General features: G+C 47.7%; 1 protein-coding gene across 12 annotated transcripts in view; it reads left to right on the top strand.

The window, feature by feature from the left end:
- The window catches only part of Adamts9 (ADAM metallopeptidase with thrombospondin type 1 motif 9), a 129,770-nt gene that overhangs the window by 51,838 nt on the left and 62,661 nt on the right, over nucleotides 1–15,271 (top strand). For all 12 annotated transcript variants that reach the window (XM_010606562.3, XM_010606564.3, XM_010606567.3 and 9 more), the window contains 7 exons: nucleotides 3,369–3,579; nucleotides 3,985–4,149; nucleotides 5,749–5,913; nucleotides 8,289–8,408; nucleotides 10,976–11,080; nucleotides 11,171–11,338; nucleotides 11,938–12,207. In XM_010606562.3, coding sequence (XP_010604864.1) covers nucleotides 3,369–3,579; nucleotides 3,985–4,149; nucleotides 5,749–5,913; nucleotides 8,289–8,408; nucleotides 10,976–11,080; nucleotides 11,171–11,338; nucleotides 11,938–12,207 — 1,204 coding nt within the window. The remainder of the gene's footprint in view (nucleotides 1–3,368; nucleotides 3,580–3,984; nucleotides 4,150–5,748; nucleotides 5,914–8,288; nucleotides 8,409–10,975; nucleotides 11,081–11,170; nucleotides 11,339–11,937; nucleotides 12,208–15,271) is intronic.

The following is a 15,271-nucleotide window of genomic DNA, read 5'->3' as shown; positions in this document are numbered from 1 at the left end:
TGTCTTCCTCTCGACCTACATCCCTGGCCCTATGGTATAGCTTTTATATTATTCTGTAGTCTTATACATATTATCCTTTTAATATAAATAGTGTCCTGTTCATTTCTAGAACAGCGCCATGATAGAAACGTTCACACCATTTCTACAAATAAGTAGAACAAAAACAGGGCTGACAGAGCTGTGGGGGCAGCTCGGGGTCACACCATGGTCATGCACATGTGAGTGGTTCACATGACACCCAGCCTGTGAGCTGCCCTGCGGAGAGGCTGTTTCCGTGCTTGGTGTTCCCAGAGCACATTCCACAGGGCTTTTTCTCCCATGAGAAGGACTGGTTCCCACCCTTCTGTGCCCTCCCTGTGTCCCTCCTCCTGCCCCTGCTCCCTCACCTGGTGTCTCCCGCCAGCTGAATTAACCCTGCTGGCTCAGTCTCAGGGTGGCTGACAGTGCTGTGGGACCGCTGCCTACAATATGCAGCCTGCTCGGGGCCAGCAGAGGCGGAGAGTCTGTGCAGAGCCTTTCGAGGGACACAAGGTGACCGGTGCAGGTGGACAGCGCTCTTTGAGTTAACCCCACTTGAGGGAGTTCCCCCCAGGAGCACCGGTTCCAGTGTGGTGGAGATAGCCTTGCACTATTACAGAGGAAGCTAATATTTTTCCCTGTGAGCAGATTCCAGTGTGCATTCGAGATGGTGCCAGCTTTCATGGCCTCCCCAGAGGGTCTCCTGCACTGGCAGCCTGCCTCAGATAGCTTTCTCCACACTGGTTTTTGTGCAGTTATGTGATATTTAAAATTTGCTTGAGAATGAAACACCAAGGATAATACTAAGTCATGATAGCCAAGGCTGCTTTTCTTGAGTATTTGTCCTGTGTGCCAGGTGCTGTGCATGCCTTGCCCCGCCTGATCCGCCAGTGCCCCTGTGAGCCAGGTGCTGTTCCCTCCACATCTGTGAGGAGCCGGGCTCTGCGAGCCAGGCCAGCTTACCTGGATCCCCACGTGGGAGGTGCAAGGGTGCACGGCCATGTCCAGCCTTGGACCCACTGCTTGTTGTCATTAAACAGAATCTCATGGAACTGCGGTAAAACCAGGGCTCAAAGTCTTTTTTCACTGTCGGGTGTGCTATTCTAAACTCCATTTGAAGAAATCACATTTTAAAAACTTTTTTAAAACTCTACTGAGACTAAATGAGGATGGCAGCTCAGAGCACCAGGCCAGAAAATGCAGGCCCTCTCACTGCTGAAGGGCAGATAGGAGACTGTGGTCATGCCTCGTCCTAGAAGAGGCAGGCAACTGGTGTGGGAATTGAAAAGTGAAAAGAGTAAAAGAGCAGTTAGGATTAGCTTCAGGCACCTCAGAACCAGACAAGGAGGTGCTCATACCTGATTAAACAGAAGGTCATGGTATTTTGTCAACACTCAAACTTACATATTACTGGCTTTTGTAGATTGTTTGAAAATGAAGTTGTTTACTGAAAAATGTACAGGTGCAAACCAAGGCTAAAGAAAGTGTCCTGGCTTTGTACCAACACCTGACAGTCAATATAATCATGGTGACTTGTCCAGTAGCTCACAGGCAGAACTGTAAGATGGAGAGGACTGTTACCAATCGGTTAACTCTATCATAGTTTTTCCCAGAGCATTTTTGTGGATATTGTGATCTTTGGGAAACCAGCGTGAGAAGCCGTACTTAACAGCCTCCCAGGTGGAGATTCATACTGCAGAGTGTGGTGAAGATCCGGAGATCTGTGATGTAGAAACCGGTATAATCCAGCACTTCTCAGAGTCATTTATTCCCACCCCACCCCACAAATATGACCACACATTTCTCCCCCTTCCACCTGCTGGCAAACACATTGAGATATGCTCTTCTGATACAGTCATTAAATGCAGTTAGATTTTATTTTCCATGATATGAACTGAGTGAACTCAAAACCCTGAAGATCTCTGTCCTGAAAGAGACATGTATGGAAAGGAATTTTCTAAAGCAATGCCTTGCCTCCCTGAAAGTCTTCTAGGTTCTCTGCTTAGACTCTGGGGTTGTGTGAACATCAGAGAAATGACTTTTGCAGCCCTGCTGCCTGCCGGGGTGTTGTCTTGTGTGGGCAGGACGCCTGCCTCCCCGAACCCAGATGGAAAATGACATTTCCACAGGGCAGCAGTGACGAAGGCAGACAAGGTAGCCAAGAATCAAGGTGCAGATGAAGGTTCCAGATGCCTCTCTTGAATTGGTCCATATTTTTGCCTTATTTCCTGCAGGAAGTGAGAGTTTGCCTTGATTAAACTGTGACAGGAAGAGATAAAGCATTGGTTTACAAGCCCTCATGTATGTGTTCCGGATTAGAGCAAAATCCCACAAATGCTGTGTCACTCTAACGAACAGTCTCCTCGCCCACTTCAGTGGTAGCGGTCACCTCTGACCTACTTTGGGGCCGTCCTGAGGAATGCCATGGCATTCTGTGGTCAGTATTCCTCTTGTGACACCCACGTCCTCCTGCGGACAGGTGTGGGTGGAAGAACTCTTCGCACACTGGAAGTGAGAAAAGCGCTCAATTTCTGAGCAGTAGAGAATTAAAAATCAAGAGTGAAAGCAAGTGAAGATTTTAAGAAATTATCTTTTGTGGATTGGTAAATCTAATTGACCAAATATCTTTCAAGTTCCTCTATTTAGACTATTCCACTATTCTAGCATTTTATTTATTTTCTTTTTAAATTTAAACACTGCCATACCTGTTCCTGGGGCACTTCAAGAACTAGAGTCGGCCAGCAGATACTGAAAACTTGCTGTGTGCTGAGAAAGTTTCCTCATAGCTACGTGGGTTATCAGGGTGCCAAAGATTTGTAGAGTAAAACATGACTTTAAACATCTGTATGTTTTATAAAAAATGGTTCATAACTTCAAGGAACTTAGGAGACTATACAGAGGTAAAAATGCACACTTGAAGTCGTTAATTTGCGGAACACTCCACGCACTTTCTAGTATGGCCCACATCACAGGGGGCTCCTGGGCTGAGCTTCCAGGGCCTTCTCTGTCTGAAGCCAAATCAAGTGTTAGATTACCTGGACTTTTAAATATAAAATTGCTTCTTCTTTGCTCTGCTGAGTTTCATTTTTTTTTCTTTCTGGTGCCTTGAGTTTCAGATCGACTGTATCAGTGGACCGTTACAGAGACAGGGCCCCCACCTCCCACTGTCTGACTTCCGTGTCCACGAAGATTACATGGATGCGTGGGTTTAAAATCTCACCTTAGTAACTGTGGCTTCCAGCTTCATAGTGTCTGAGCTAAGGAAGAGAAAAGAACCCGCCTGCCCCACTCACTGCACAGTGTGCACGAGTGTTCAGTCGGACTGTTGGTTTCTCCCCATTTGTTCACAGGTGGCACGTGGGTGGCAGGAGCGAATGCAGTGCCCAGTGTGGGCTGGGCTACCGCACACTGGACATCTACTGTGCCAAGTACAGCAGGCTGGACGGGAAGGTGGAGAAGGTGGACGACGGTTTTTGCAGCAATCACCCCAAACCAACCAACCAGGAAAAGTGCTCAGGAGAATGTAACATGGGGGTCTGGCGCTACTCGGCGTGGACTGAAGTAAGTTGGAGTCTGACCAGTCTGACCCACACAGGACTGTGAAGACACCTCGATGTGGGCCAAGGGAAAAGAAATCCGTAATTGAGTCATAATGGCCACGCTCGTTTAAGCTCTGTGGGAGAGAATCCATGGTTGATTTGTAATGTCTGACACAACCTGATGTGGGGAAAACTGGGAGTGAATCAACCGATCTCCCAGCTTTTCTATACCCCATAAGCCACTCCCAGCCTTATTTTCCTGATCCAGCAGTATAAACCTGGTAAATACATTGGTAGCACAAAATAAAAACTAGCTTCCCCAGGGTGGATTGGTTCCAAAGGGTTGGAAGAGACAGCCTAGCCAGGAGTTTGCTCTCACTTTATAAGAAACTGGACAGTGGTTCTGTTTAACTTGTTCTCCTTGTAGTGTTCTAAAAGCTGTGATGGCGGAAGCCAGAGGAGACGGGCCATTTGTGTGAACTCCCGAAATGATGTCCTGGATGACAGCAAATGCGCCCACCAGGAAAAAGTCACCACTCAGAGATGCAACGAACTCCCCTGTCCACAGTGGAAGTCAGGAGACTGGTCAGAGGTGAGGGACAGTCGTTCCTGAGCTCATCCCAGACGCCCTCCTGGTTCTCCCCTGGCCTGCGTAAGGGTAAAGCTGCCGACCCTTTTTTCCTCCTCCATTTGAGGAAACGACAACCCCAGCTCCACCCATACCGTGACCATGACACTGGCTGTGACTAAGCCACCAGTGACTCCAGGGTCACCCTGGCCTCGGCTGAGCCACACCAGCTTCTCTCTCCTCACCTTGTCACCTCTTTGAGTGCAAGCTGAGTGGCTGACTGCAAACCAGCACTTTATGGATCAGAAAGCCATGCTAGCTTGAAATCCGTGTGAGGTTTCCTACTCTTCTTTTGGAAGTAAGCGGGGTAGACCGTAATGAGTGGCCCTTGTTACATAGGAATCCAATTGTGGAGGAAAACGTGGACAAAAGAGAAAAGGACTAGGCTGAACATGCAAGCTCTCTGTCCTTTCCATGCCTGATTCTGAAGGATGAGGCATCGCCTCTGGTGCTTATCCCCCAGGGCAGAGAGAGGAGTCACAGAGCCTGTCTCAGACTCAGGGTACAGGGTCTCACCAGCTGTTAACACAGCACAGCAAGCTTCTCTCAGAGGGGAGACTTGATTATTAACCAGCCAAGTTGGGAATGTCGGGAGAGAAAGTCATTCCGGCCTCAGCTGTGGCCCTGTGCCCCGTCCGGCCCATGTAACTGGGCCACAGTAACTGTTCACATCCAGCACCCGGATGGCTGATGCTGGTGGCATGGGGAAGGGCAGTGGGCCCGCGGTCATCGGGGCCGATTCCCGGACAGATCATGCGGGGTGCTCGGGTGCTAGGCTAAACTCTAAAACTTGGTTTAAAAACGGTGAAGCAGGATATTGGGTTTAAATTGTACTTGGAAAGCTGACATTAGCTGAAGTATCATTTCAAATTTATTAGCAGACCTTTGCAAGAGTACTTGATAAAATGTGGGTGGGGAAGGGCAAACCAAGTTCGGGATTCAAGATCCCTCAGATGCAAAGGCCAGAAAGGAAACAACAAAGTGTTGATAATACCCACCCTGGGTAGTGAGAGGCGAGATTATTATAATTTCATCTTTTGTGTTCTTTCTGTATTTTTCAAATTTTCTAAAATGAGCATGAATAATAATTACAATTCTAATTTACAGTTTTTTAATGGAATTTGTGTTAAGCACTTCCCTTGGCTTGTTTTTTTTTTTTTTTCCCAGTGAGTTTTCAAAGCCCTTTGCAGTAGACATTAAATATCCTCATTTTACAAGAAGATGAAGCACAGAGAGACCATAAGGCTTGGTTGTACAGGGGATAAAACCCAGGTCGATCTGACTCGGAGTTCCCCGTGCTTCACCCCAAATGCTAGAAAAATGGCTGTTGTTCTTCAGGGCGTTAGAGCATGGTGCTCTGTGGACTCTGATGTGGCCCAGAAGCTAGGAATGCAGAGAGGAAAGGAAAGCAAGCGGGACAGCCAAGCGGGCCGACGCATCCCTGTCACTGTGGGCAAGGGGTGCTGCTGTGGGAAAAGGCACACCTGTCCCTGCAGTCCAGGAGCAAGCGCACTGGCACCCACTCATCAGAGACGGCCCTGGCGGCTCTGCTTTTCGTTACAGTGCTTGGTCACCTGCGGGAAGGGGCGCAGGCACCGGCAGGTCTGGTGTCAGTTCGGTGAAGATCATGCGAGCGATAAAATCTGCAACCCTGAGGCCAAGCCGGCTTCCACGCAACCCTGTCAGCAGTCGGAATGCGCATCCTGGCAGGCCGGGCCCTGGGGACAGGTACCTAGCACTATGGAAGATAAGATCCTTAGGCATCCTTTCTTCTTATCTGGAGAGGGCCATGGGGCAGGGCGGGCAGTGCATTCCCGTGGCCGGCAGGAACCAGCAAGGGCCAGCAGGCGTGGGCAGCAGGCAAGCCGGTGACTCCAGTCACACTCAGGAGCAGTTTCCACCCCGGCTTCAGCTGCACACGCGTGTGTGAGCAGATCCACACTGGCTGATGGGCTTGCCTCGGGACTCTACCTCAGTGTGGTTGGAAGCCAGCCAGTGCCCTGGCGGGCAGGCAGGCGGGCTGGAACTGGGACCTGGAAGTGATATTTTGGGGCCCACTCGGCATCACAGCGCAAAGTGCACCTCTGTAAGTCAGCCTGACTCTTCAGACACGAGGCTTAATCAAAGCAGGAGGACGGGAGCCTTTCCTGTCCGCTGGCTGGCAGGCTGCAGGGCTGAGGTAAGTATCCCTCAGGAGAAGGGAGGCTCCCTGGGCCTGCGTGTGCTGCTGCCATGCAGCCCTTCCTAATATAGAAGTGCAGCACTCTGCGTGCCCAGCGTAATCTCTGAAGAATGACCCCGGGCACTCTGACTGGCCACAGCTGCTCCTGTCCCTGGGCCTCCTCTCCGCTCCAAGCCCGCATGCGGTAAATGGAGTGGCTTTGTCCCTGCCCGTGCAGTGTTTGGCATCCACATCGACAGGCTTCTGAGTTGCCCCCTCTTCACCGACGCCCAGACCCTTGGTAAATCGTGCCTGGAGAGGCAGAGCCCACTTAGGCACGGGAAGCCTGCCTGCCTCTGCCTACAGCTGCACAACTTCAGGGAAGAAGAGGAAATGTTCACAACTCTTGCAGCCGGTTGGAGAATTCTTTTATCCACTTCCACACCAGGCTGTTCCTAGTTCATTGTACACCCAGACATTCGTTCTTTTTGTGACCAATCATTTGGTTTAGTGGAACAGTTTTTTTTAAATTACTGTCTAAAAGTGATGAATATTTGTAGTAAATTTTACAAAATGTAATTTAGCAAAAAGAAGAAAACCAAATGCAGTCTTAGCTGTACACAGCAGAGATTGTCAGTGCTGATGGTTATGAATTCCCTTTAGTATTTATAAAACATACTAGGATTACACTCGACTTTTTAAAAAAATTGTCTATGACAATTGAGTATGACAGTAGTGTGGGTTTTCAGAAGTGCCTTGAAATGTTATGACGAAGTGCCCCTCTACTCCTACAATTTAGTTAAATACCCTTTCTTTATCAACTGAGATGGTCATGTGTCTTTTTCCCCCTTTACGCTATTAATTTGATATATTTCTTTGATTTTATTTTCATGTTAAAGCACCCATACATTCCTGGGCCATACTCACTTGGCCAAGATGAATAATTCTCTGAATATGTTATTGGGTGTGGTTTGTTGAGAGCTTTGTGCCAGTGTGTGTGTGTGTGTGTGTGTGTGTGTGTGTGCTGTTTTGTTTTGTTCTGCTTTGGTGCCAAGGTGATGCTGAACTCATGGATTGAGTCGGGAAGTGCTCCCTACTCTGAAGTATTTTTGAAGCATTTGGGAAGAATTGACTTCATTATTTCCTTAAATATTTGGTAGAATTCACCTGTAACATGGTCCTAGACTTTTCTTTGTTGGGAGGTCTCTGATTACTGATTCACTCTTCTTTTTCTTTTTGCTTTTTAGTTAGTGTTTTCCTTTGTTCTCTTCTATTTGGTTTAGTTTGTGCTGAGCCCCGTGCGTGTTAAGCTCATGCCACTGAGCTACACCCTCAGCCCTTTATTTCTTCTGGTCTCAGTTTTTATAATGTTTGTTTCTAGACTATTTGAATTTGTTTGCGTGTTCATCTAGATTATCTAGCATGTGGGCATAAAATTGTTCAAGGAACTCTCTTGTCAGCCTTTTGATTACTGTAGTGTTGGTAGTGATGTCTCTCTTTCACTTCTGATTTTAGCAATTGGAGTCTTTTCTCTCGTTCTTAGTCAGTCTAGTTTAGCATTTGTCAATTTTGTTGATTATTCCATGAACCAAAAATATTGATGTGAACTCCAATTAATTCCTCAGAGTAAGGTTATGGCAGTCTTCTAAGAATTTGTTTTGGCCCAGTACCCTGTTAAGGAGAGTGTGAAAGGAAAAGAAATGAGAGAGTATAGAAATTCCTAGAGTTTGGTCAAAGAGTTGAACCATGCAGATAAAATCTCATGTCTCCATAATAATTGGTTGATATAATTTTCATGAGCAAGATTGCCCCCTTTTACCTAAATTCTTTGGTGCCAGCCCCCTTGCCTGATGTGATGGAAATATTTATCCCTTGCCAAATGTTGTGATGCAAGGAAGAGAAAGAAGAGATGGTACATTTCTTGTCTCCTCTTGTTCCCCAGTGCAGTGTCACCTGTGGACAGGGCTACCAGCTGAGAGCAGTGAAGTGTGTCCTGGGGACCTACATGGCAGTGCTGGACGACAGTGACTGCAATGCAGCCACGAGACCGACTGACACCCAGGTGGGTCTCCTGTTCCCACTGGGACTGGCTCTTTGGAGCTAGGATGCCACCCTGCTGGGAGTGTAGACAACATCAGAATCCCTCAGATAATCATGCATCTAGAGAAGCCAGCTGATCAGTTTGTCTGGATTTACTTATTTGCTCTATTAGAATCTGATATTTTGCTTTACTGACTTTGTTCTTCCTTAGTTATTTAACATATACGTAGATTTGATTTTGCTTCATATTGGGTGTCAGATGTGCTTGCTCTTGTTTTCTTAAACTCAGATTTTTAGTGATTTCCTTGTAGAATTCTTTAATTAATGCCCTAAGTTCAGAACGTGAGTGGTGAAGCTAGCTTGGACCAGCTCACAGGAGCCAACTGGTAAATTTTATGTGAACAATGTGAGCCGGGAGTTAAATATAGCTATTATTCAGGTGGGAAAATGTAAACCTGTCATGAAACATGATATTAAAAGCAAAGCTTTAAGGATTTTAAGGTATCACTTCCTAGTTATTTTACTGTGTGTTACTGTTATCTGTGCCCCCAGGTTACTTACACTTGTGTCTGTTTGCATGGTTATATATTATGTAGCTGTGTGCTACTGAACATCTTCCCAACTCTTATACCCAGTTGGCTGCTAGAGATTAGCCTTGGTGAGAGTATTTCCACCAAAGAAATCAGCAAGTGCTGTATCACGGGGTATTATTTACCATTTTGTCTATTGTTTAGACTTAAGAAAGTGATGGAAAAAATGTTAACGATGCAGATTAAACTTTATCTTCTATCTGTATGTTACATTGTAAATAACAAAAAATTAGATCTTCTAATTCTTGTGTTTGAAGATTATCTTGATGTTTAAAGAATTCTTTCAAAGGAATGACAGCGAGTCAGGTTCTGACAAACATCTTATTGTTTCAGTTTCACCTTCATTTTTATGGTACTTGGGATTAAACTCAGGGACTCTGCATTCAACTAAAACCCCAACCCTTTTTCATTTTTATATTGGGATAGTCTCACTAAGTCACTAAATTGTCTAGGCTGGGTTTGAATTTGGAATCCTCCTGTCTCAGCTTCCTACAGTGGTGGCATTACTAGTGTGTGGCATCACCTTTCTCACTTTTCTGTAAATGTAAAAAAGTATCAACTAATAATTCATGTCAGACCTACATTGCTCGTAGTTTGGCAATAGGCTTAAAAAGTTCAACAAAAATCAACCAAAGCATTTTGTGGGAAAATCAGTCAGCTACGTGGAATTTAAACTAGTTGTGTTTTATTGTTATTTGTGAACTGTTTGCTTCACGTCCTTTAGCTCAGTAAAATTGATGACAACTGAGCATGTACACACATGTACTGCATGTAATTTCTGTGTACAGGTGTGCAAAAATGTGCAAATACACACAGCTTTTCCCCACAAAAGAGTGCGCTCTTTCCACGGCGCACCGTTCTCTGAGTGTGGACTTGGGTGTCCTTTCTGTAAAGGGAGGGCCTGGGTTGGCTTTGCTAATTGCTGAAGATGGGATTAGGGCCACGGCCGGCTGAACGTGCTCTGAGTGCAGCCCCTGCCCCAGGCTTGGCCGTGAGCCCATCTGTGTGCCTCAGCTCGGGCCACTGCCGGGTAAGGAGCAGCACGCGAATGTGGCAGTGGTACTTCTGCTGTCTCAATCAGTTAACCAAACAGCACCCGAGCCTCACGGCTCCTTCACTTTACCGTTTCATTCCGGGTGTGATAAATGCCAGGGAAATGTGAGTTGTGACATTGCGGATGCCAACAAGCAGGTGATTAGCGACTCCCTTAGAGACTAAGCGGGACTCCTCTCTGATTCCCTTGACGTCACCCGGGCTCTGACCACTGCAGCCAGGGGGCAGTTGCTTCACTCCAGGAAAGCAGGGCTTTCTGTGGACGCCGGCAAAAGAAGAGGCCAAGTCTGGAGCCAGGCTGCAGACTCGACTTCTCCTGTGCGTGGTCGTAAGGGAGGCATCGGTCACACAGCCCAGCAGCATCCACTTCCAGCATGTGGTGGAAATTAGTTAAATCAAGGAGGAAGTGCTGGCCAGTGTGGCCGGCGGTCATTGTGGTGAGGTATGTGAGTGTGGGAACGTTGTCCACACACAGGACTTGATTCATCGTAGGGCCTCTCTCAGTGACTGGGGCTGTTAGGAGAATTCCAGGCGCTGGCCTACTGAATACACTTTTATTTCCAGATCTGACCTTTAGGATTTCGGGTGTTATCTTTAGGTAAACTGGGAAAACAAATTCTCGATTAGCAAATTTTGACAATAGCACTAACTGAAATGTGAGAACAGAATTTAGCCTTGATAGTTTCACAATACTAACAGTTCATTTTTAAACGTTACCTTGTTGTTTTCAGTCTACATACCACTTCGTAACACCTTCTTCTCCTTCCACATAAACAGATGCATAAGTACAGCTCTGAGCATCACCAAGTAGACCTGCCCTGCATTAGGCCCACAAGACCGCACCACATTTTGTTTGAGTCTGTTGTGGGACACAGAAATCTGCACTCTTAGCCCTGGCCAGGAAAACGGGTGTTGCCCTGAGTAACCACCTTCCCCTCACACCTAGGACTGTGAAGCGGCACCTTGTCAGCCTCCCCCGGCGGCCCCGGGATCACGGAGGAGCTCCCACGGCACGCCAAGGACACAGTGGCGCTTTGGGTCTTGGACTCCGGTAGGCACCGGCCGGGAGGGGCGGTAGGGTGTGGGCAGGGTCACTGCGGTTCTGCGCTGCAAGCCTGCGCTCTTCCGCTCCTATACCCAGTGCTCGGCCACCTGTGGAAAAGGCACCCGCATGAGGTACGTCAGCTGCCGGGGCGAGGACGGCTCCGTCGCCCACGAGGACGCCTGCACCAGCCTGCCCAGACCTGCGGCCAGTGAGGAGTGCGCCGTGACACCCTGTGGGCAGTGGAAGGCTTCGGACTGGAGTGTGGTAGGCCAGCGGCTGGCGTGCGGACTCTGTGGTGCTGGGGAGTGGTATTTCCAAGTTGGGCTCAGTTTGTGATTTAAATTATTCTGCACCACGTAGGTGCACAAGGAACACACTTTGTTAACAATCTACTTGAGCTCCTGTCCTCTGGGCTGGCTGGAAATCCATACTGCACTGAGTGTGTCAGTGTGGTAGGTTTGGAGAGCACCACGGTGGCAGGGAAGGCAGAGCGTGCAGGGATCTGCTCTCGTGGTGACGCCGGCCGCCTCCTGCCCTTGCGGCCCTTGGAAGTCCAGGGGCTCTTGGTTCCCTGTCAAGAGTGAGAGGCAGGGAGTCAGGTTGTAGGAAGAAACCCAGTTTAAGGCCATCGTGGTAATCTGGTGAGAGAAGGTGATGGCTGGTACGTGAGAGGGGATGGGGAAACCGTGGCTGGACTTGGGGTGCATTTTAATAGGGGGCTCACAGGCTCCGGTGAAATGATGTGGGGGCAGAGTTTTGACCAGAGCAGCTGGGAAGTGCTGGGCCATTTGCAGAAATGTGCATTCAGGAACTTGAAACCACCTGGCAAATGATGCGTCCTTTTCTTCCTAAACTGAACACAGTGCTCCGTGACGTGTGGGCAGGGGCGGGCAACGCGGCAAGTGGTGTGTGTCAACTACAGTGACCACGTCGTCAGTCAGAGTGAGTGCGACCTGGATTACATCCCGGAGACCCACCAGGACTGCTCCCTGTCACCCTGCCCACGGTGGACCCCCGACAGAGGCCTGGCTTCGTACCCTTTCCAAAACGAGGACTTCCGGCCCAGGGGCGCCAGCCCAAGCCGCACCCATGTGCTGGGTGGAAACCAGTGGAGAACGGGCCCTTGGGGTGCGGTGAGTGTCTGTCGGACTCCCTCCTGCACCTGCGCACACCTGCTTTCGCTTGGGGTGCAGATTCTGGGCGAGGGCTGGAGTCCCTGAACTCTGCTTCTTGTGCTGTCCCTGGTGGTCCTTGAGGGTGCGCGCTGTGGGTTGGTGACAGCCCCGGGAAGATGCCTGTGGTGATGCTGCCTGTGTGCACCTGGGGACCGACTGCCAGAGTGGGCGTCCCTGCCGGGCCACACATCAGGTGCCTCCTGCAAGACACTGCAAAAGCCAGGGTGGCAGGAGGGAGGGAGCGCAGAGCTCCGTGTCAGAAGGGGCTTGCTGTCGCCCTTTCCGGATGTGCGCAGTCTCCCAGTCTCCTGGGGGTGCAGTATGATAGTGTAAATCATTGTTTACTAGGGGGGCTAGGGGGAGGTACTCTTGCAGATAGAGCTTGTGCCTCAGACAGGGAACTATCCATGAATGGTGGTCAAGGATCTGAGGGAAAGGCCACCACCTGATGCAAAGACTTATGCTTTCAAATTAGGGGGCTCAGGCAGGTCCCTCTTGTCTGTGAGCCTCAGTTTACTGGTGAGTAAAATGAGGATGAGTTAATTCCCCCTTTCTTTGGGTGTAAGAATTAAATGAGATGACACAAATAAATTACTGTGTCCTGCCTGCCATTGTGTGAGACATAAATGCAGGCAGTTGTCATTATGTCTTTAGGAAGGCCTGGTAAAATATTTAATAGCAAAAGAAAAATGTGCGTTTGGGTGTTTTTAATTATTTCCCTGAATAATTTTGTAGAGATAATTTTATGTTGTGGAATACTGACACGCTTAATGAATTCGGGGGAGGCAGGGTAACAAGGGACCCCACTTGGCATACAGCCAGCCAGAAAGTGGTATGCCGCCCATCCAGGGGTCTTCTTTTCCATTGCTGTTGGATTCTTGCTGTTAGTGCTAATTGTGTTTAATTATTTATGAACTAAAAAGAGTGAGTTAGCCCCTGCCTGTTTCCCACCCATTGTTGTCTCAGGAATTAGCTGGTTATCCTTCCCTGGGAATACTAATTAGTCACTTGCCTTCCGGCTTCCCACCCACCTTGGGTATGGGGGGGCTGTATGTACAGTAGCATCTGGCCCACCTCCACCCACTAAGGCATCCTACTTTAAGGCTTCTTTGCCTGGGTTAGAAAACATTAGTGTTCTGAGAAATTAGAATGCACTTGTGCATCTGAGAGTCTCACGGATTTTCTTGGTTGAAGAATTTAGAACTCACGTATGTTTTCTAATGGTAGTACTAGGATTGCTTTGTTTTGGGTTTTTTTAAACCTCTTAGTACTATTCTTTAATATTTGGGACTACATTTGAGAAAGATGTATTCCTTTAAGGTTGAGTGATTCTGCCCATAGGCAGAGTTCCCAATTAAGAAGGATTAGAGAAGCCCTTTGCAGCATAGGAAATAATCTTGCTTTCTTCATTGTACCTTCATTTTGATTCGGATGGTTTTTCTCCCTAAATTAAATGTGGCCCCAGCTGGACAGTGTGGGTTTTTCCTTCTGCCCTGTGCTCACTGTCAACCTCCAGGAGGGAGAGGATTTCATGTGTACCATCCCACCATGTGGGACCAGACTGCGACAGGTCTAACACAGAGCTCTCTAAATTCCAATCCCTCAATGATGCTAATTAAAATTATACTTTCTGTATTTTTCATTACATAGGAAGTTCTTTAAAAGCAAGAAACATATACCCAGGTTTAGATTAAGTATACCAGAACACTCAGAGAATAGTGGTAGAATTTTTGTAAATCAAAACATATCTGTACAGCCTGTTTCTAGATGTCTCCCAGAGCCTCATGGGGTCATAGGTGGGGCTTTTTAGAGATAGCTGGATCTAGAATGTGATCTGAGATTAAGGGTGTGTGGTTGCTAAATTAGCCTACCGACTGGTCTGGCATAGCTCTGGTTGTGGATAATGGGAAGGCCCTCCCTAGGTGAGAATGCTTCCCCACCCTAAAGGCATATATCCTGGAAGGAATATAAGGGAAAGAAAGAGGGCTACTGTGATGGTTTGCTGCTTTGCTGCTTTGTAGTCTTCTGCCTGCTATGAATTGTTTCTCCCCTGCGATGTCCCTCTGCCGGGCCACCCTGCCTTAGAGTCAGCCAACTGTCAACTGAAACCTCTACAAATTATGAGCCAAAATAAACCTTTCCTCCTTTAGTTTTGGATATTGGGTGTTTTGTCTCAGCAATGAGAGAAGTAACCAAGACAGTGTGTAAGTATTTTCTTGGAACTAATAAATCTGTTTAGTATAAAATGAGAGTATAAATACCAATGAGGGTACACTCCAAAATCACTTATTATTTGACCAGCACAGGCAGGGAAATTGAACTGTGATTCATGCAGTTAGCAACAAAATATATTTCCATCTCAATAAGGCAGAAACTGACCAGCAAGAAGCAATATCAGAGCATATTTTAAGATAACAGTGATTTGAGCTGGAGTTGGACAAGTCACAGATCAGCCTCAAGGACTACCTGGAACTAAAAACAAAGCAGGCACATACAGCTCGAAGCTTGGTGATTCCTGGGAATGACATTGCTTTGAGGTCCAAATGGTGGTTTTATAAACAAACTGATTTTACAGCAAAACACACAGGGTAAACAGGATAGGAAATGCAGAGAGTAACCATGTGCGTCCTGTCTGGCCACCTGTCACCAGAGAGTGCCCAGGGCACACCTAGTGCCTCTCAGAGCAGTTGGGCGAATGCACCAGAAGCTCAATTCCAGCACCTGTCAACTCCCTGGGCCTGTAATCTCTTCTCTGTTTTGAAAGGGAAGTCACATGTTGGTTACAGATATAAAGCTCTTGCAGTTCTGACAAGAACTTACATATAAACATTGGGTGGCCGGGGATTTCGGGGATTTCGCTCAGTAGTTCCGGCGCCTACCTCGCAAGCACAAGGACCCCAGTTCGATCCCCGGTACCAAAAACAAAACAAAAACAAACAAACACAAAAATAAACAGTGAGGCCAGCCCATCCACACCACCAAGGCAGAGAGGAAGGAGGGCAGTAAGTGAGGTGCTTTGGAA

The sequence above is a fragment of the Fukomys damarensis genome, unplaced genomic scaffold (assembly GCF_012274545.1).
Source record: "Fukomys damarensis isolate Sample0158 unplaced genomic scaffold, DMR_v1.0_HiC HiC_scaffold_28, whole genome shotgun sequence".
Lineage (NCBI taxonomy): Eukaryota > Metazoa > Chordata > Mammalia > Rodentia > Bathyergidae > Fukomys > Fukomys damarensis.
This window is presented reverse-complemented; position numbering and strand designations above follow the sequence as displayed.